General features: G+C 35.4%; 2 protein-coding genes across 5 annotated transcripts in view; both read right to left on the bottom strand.

Moving 5' to 3' along the window:
* On the bottom strand, window positions 700–1988 carry LOC105171392 (transcription factor MUTE). 2 transcript variants are annotated; one of them, XM_020697476.1, is made up of 3 exons: window positions 1769–1988; window positions 1141–1533; window positions 700–960 (listed from the first exon to the last, which is right to left on the bottom strand). In XM_020697476.1, the coding sequence occupies exons 1-3, from the start codon at window positions 1862–1864 to the stop codon at window positions 838–840; spliced, it is 612 nt and encodes a 203-aa protein (XP_020553135.1). In that variant the 5' UTR covers window positions 1865–1988; the 3' UTR covers window positions 700–837. The 2 variants fall into 2 exon arrangements, with proteins under 2 accessions (XP_020553135.1, XP_011090795.1); XM_011092493.2 differs by having other exon boundaries at window positions 700–954.
* LOC105171391 (dual specificity protein phosphatase 1) overlaps window positions 2621–3747 on the bottom strand; it is a 3391-nt gene continuing 2264 nt past the window's right edge. For all 3 annotated transcript variants that reach the window (XM_011092490.2, XM_011092492.2, XM_011092491.2), the window contains exons 5-6: window positions 3430–3575; window positions 2621–2997 (exon numbers count right to left, since the gene is read on the bottom strand). In XM_011092490.2, coding sequence (XP_011090792.1) covers window positions 2945–2997; window positions 3430–3575 — 199 coding nt within the window. In that variant the 3' untranslated portion in view covers window positions 2621–2944. The remainder of the gene's footprint in view (window positions 2998–3429; window positions 3576–3747) is intronic.

Below are 3747 nucleotides of genomic sequence, written 5' to 3'. Positions count from 1 at the left end.
TCTATTTAAGTGTTGTGAAAATAGACAAGTAGTACCTGCAGTGCTGAATTTTTTTAAAATTGATATTAAATATGTAAGCTAATATTCAAAAAAAATGATGAATAATCATAGTATGTATAATATATATATATATATATATATCATTTTAGTTAGTTGATTTATAATTGTTGAAAGCAAGAGTTGCTTGTGAGTTAAGAAAAATGGATTTCCCTACGCTATAAATCACCCGATGTAAAATTATGGCAAATGATGATATTATATAATACAATTAAACAAAATCAACACAAAAAAAATGAGAAATAGTTGTTTTGAATTTTAGCTAATGCTTTGGTTTAGCTTGCGAAAATAATGACTAATAGCCGTTTCACATATGTGGTTAACTAATATTTATCACAGTTTTTTATTTTTAATTATTGTAAATAAGCATAAAAAAAAACCATATATCTTGTGGTGCGACCAGAATTGATCTGTTGTAATTATAGGATGAGCTATGTAATGAGTTGTAATTGAAGATTAATAAACATGTTAATGCAAGAAAATGAATTGAATAATGATGTGCAATTTCAACTCACTGATCAGTACTCTTTTCCGTTTCTTGAAAATGCAAAATATAAAATATTGTTCCCATCACTTCAAATTCTTTTGTATATGTATTATTGATGAACTTTGATCATTTTGTTAGTTCCATCCCAATTAGAACACAGCGAATTAATTTGATATATAGCAAAGCTGATATGTGTAAATTAGGTTACATATACTTTTTTAGTTTAAGCCATCCGATCGACATCATTAGTTAATTCCTATGTATTATTACAACATTAAAGCAGTATGTCCGAATTAAGTTTGTGATGCGTGCCCCAGCTTCATACAGTTAGCTGCAGCAGCTTCACAGCAGAAACTTTGCTGAACTTCAAGGGTTAGTTCCTCCACGCTCACTTGGCACTCCAACCCTATCTGCAGCTACCAACAATTTCATATGATCAGTTAAGTCAAATGATTATATGTATATTTATGTTTTCATAATCTAAATTTCCTTCAAATTTTATTTATATATATTGTTGTGGTCGATCGGATCTTTTCTTCGTTTTCTTGCCGTGTCCACAAACTTAATACGTACTGATGAATTGATGATATGTATACCTTGATGACGAAGGAGTATAGAACAGTATCTTCCATGCTGCTGATGTTCAAGTGAAGAATCTCGAAGGATAATTTCTCTAAGACACTTATTATCCTCACGATTTGACCTGGAATTCTCCTGGAAATAGTCCTGAGGAGGACGTTCGACCCGGAAATCTTTGCTTCAACATCTGCGACTGGAGAGTTGCAGCATGCTCCGAGTTCCTTGAAGTTGTTGTCGTGAATCCCAAAAGGGCTGTCTGGAAGCTGAGGACTTGGCTGAAATTGCCTTGGACTAGGTCCGGGGCTAGGGCTTAGGCTCTTCCTTCGTTTTTTAGCCTCCAAGGATTGTAAAACTTGGTGCAACTCCTTGATGAATTCGATCACCCCACCTATAATTGATGCTTGATCTCCCTTCACAATCAAGAAAATTCAAGGGATAAGAGAGCGTTATTGTGATGATCAATTTGTACAAAAGAGCTAAAAGTTAGTTATATGTATGCCGTGCAAACACATATGCACAAGAAACCCTAATTGTTTTACATACACAGATGTTTTTGATATACGCGCAATTGAGTATTTAAGAGCAGAATTACGTAGAGGGCAGTGTTGCAAAGAGGGGAGTGGAGGGAGTAGGCCGTATAAGTACCCGTTTGATGTAGAAACATGGAGTCAAAGAACGTAAAACCTTGAGGTGTTCGTTCATCTGTCTTCTTCTGTTCCTCTCCACGGCAATGTGAGACATGGTTAAGAACTTGATCGAGCTAATAAGGATTAGGTGTTTCAGTTGCTGGCTTTGTTGGTTTGATTCAAGTATCCTTTACACTATTTATAGAGGAGTGAGGTAGGTAGAATATCAAGGTTTTGTAGGGGGGTATCTCTAAATTTAGTGACTAGGGTTCTCATTAAATGCAATGTGTTGGACTCTCGTGAGGTTAATTTATATACTTTTACTCTTTTACATTCCTCTCTCTCTCTCTCTCTCTCTCCCCCTAGCTAGTGTGTGTGTGTGTGTGTGTTACAATGTATATATTATATGTATGTACCTCTCACGTTTATGAAGTTGGAACAATTACGTTCTCCGCGTGAGATAAAATGAAGAAAAGAAAGGTAAAGTCTCCATTTATGTGTTGTTTATAGATATGCATCCATGTTCCTGTGGTGAACAATAGCTGCTCCTGGATCATGCCAGCCACGCACCATTTTTCAACGCTCTAATACGCACACCACTCAATCTGCATGTACATCTTCATACCCCTATTTTGTGATTCTGACGGCTCAATATATGAGCTGTTATTTACATATATGTCATTCTCAAAATTATTGTGTATGTGTATCACACTTTTATGCAGGCTCCAATGTAATACCTACTTCTTATGTTTTATGCACTCTTATACATAAATTAAGCCATGTATTTGATGATACATTCATTAGACAGTATATATCTTTCAATCAGACATGTTGTATCGACCCATGCCAGAGTAGGCTTTGATTGCCTGAATTTGATCAATGACTTAAAATCCCTGTAAAACTCATTAGAGGTACTTCATAGTTCTGCAGTTTGTGATATAACATTGGACCGAAAGAGGAAAAGAAATACATCTAAGCTGAATGCAGAACCCAACAATAATTCAGCAGTTTGATGCCTATATCTTGCTGCTCATTCTGAAATGCTGAAACAGAGTTTAAAGGGTCCATGCGGTAGCAATAAGGAGCAGCCAGCTTCTGTGGACCAACTGTTGCATGCCGGCCCTTTCAATCTGAAATCTGCAAAGAATATGCCTCTGTAGTATGTATATTCAGTCTCGTAGCCATAATACACCGTCTATAGAGAGCTGCAGCACTTCTCAGGTTCAAGCACTGTTCCAGTCCTTGATGCTGCATGTAAAATTTCAGTCAAAATCTTCTATTCAATTGGAAGTAATTACTGAGAAAAAAGGAACTTCAGAAGCCAAAAATTGCAGAGTAACTCTTGAGATGTAAATGCATATGAAAATATGAATGAGTTGCGAAAGATTTAACTCACACAGAATGCTGGCGAAATTAGATGTGTCCAGAAGTATATCATTCATATGATTGGAGTAACTTGACTTAAATTTAAATGTATTTACACTGGTGTCAAAGATTGCAGTATTTTCTTCTTGTTTTAATTTACTCCAAGAGATATAATTCAGTCAGAACCAGTTTTGGGCTCCTCCAAAACATGATTTGGAAAGTCTACTGACCACCTTAATTAGTTGACTTCCGAGAAAAAGGAAATTAGAAGTTATCTTTTTTTAAAAAAAAAAAGGGAAAAAACTATGATAGTACCTCGAAGAGATCTCTCATACTCCTGGAGTTGTAACATAAAGCCACAGTTGGGAGATGCTACTGGTCTTTTTGTCTTCACATATTCCAGAGCTTCCATAAAGCTCATACCATTTTTGAACATCAGATAACCAACAACAACAGTCACACTGCATACCAGTGTACTAAATTAGATTCAAAACAAGCACAGGAAAACACAAACAAATAATAAGATATAGAAATTGAAGCGAAAGGGTGAGATACTTCATGTCTTAGTCAGATGTAACATTTTCCAAAAAGAAATGAATTAGCTGAGCGTAATTGCAAGATAATGGAGCATTT

The sequence above is a fragment of the Sesamum indicum genome, linkage group LG10, assembly GCF_000512975.1.
Source record: "Sesamum indicum cultivar Zhongzhi No. 13 linkage group LG10, S_indicum_v1.0, whole genome shotgun sequence".
Classification (NCBI taxonomy): domain Eukaryota; kingdom Viridiplantae; phylum Streptophyta; class Magnoliopsida; order Lamiales; family Pedaliaceae; genus Sesamum; species Sesamum indicum.
Note: the sequence above shows the minus strand (reverse complement) of the source record. Positions and strands in the feature narration are given on the sequence as shown.

What these genes read in the sequence shown, in the direction of transcription:
- LOC105171392 (XM_020697476.1), bottom strand. Translation starts at nt 1,864, where the DNA reads ATGTCTCACATTGCCGTGGAGAGGAACAGAAGAAGACAGATGAACGAA. An exon ending in CATGTTTCTACATCAAACGG is followed by an intron (nt 1,534 to 1,768) that starts GTACTTATACGG and finishes TTGATTGTGAAG; the next exon opens with GGAGATCAAGCATCAATTAT. An exon ending in TATACTCCTTCGTCATCAAG is followed by an intron (nt 961 to 1,140) that starts GTATACATATCA and finishes AATTGTTGGTAG; the next exon opens with CTGCAGATAGGGTTGGAGTG.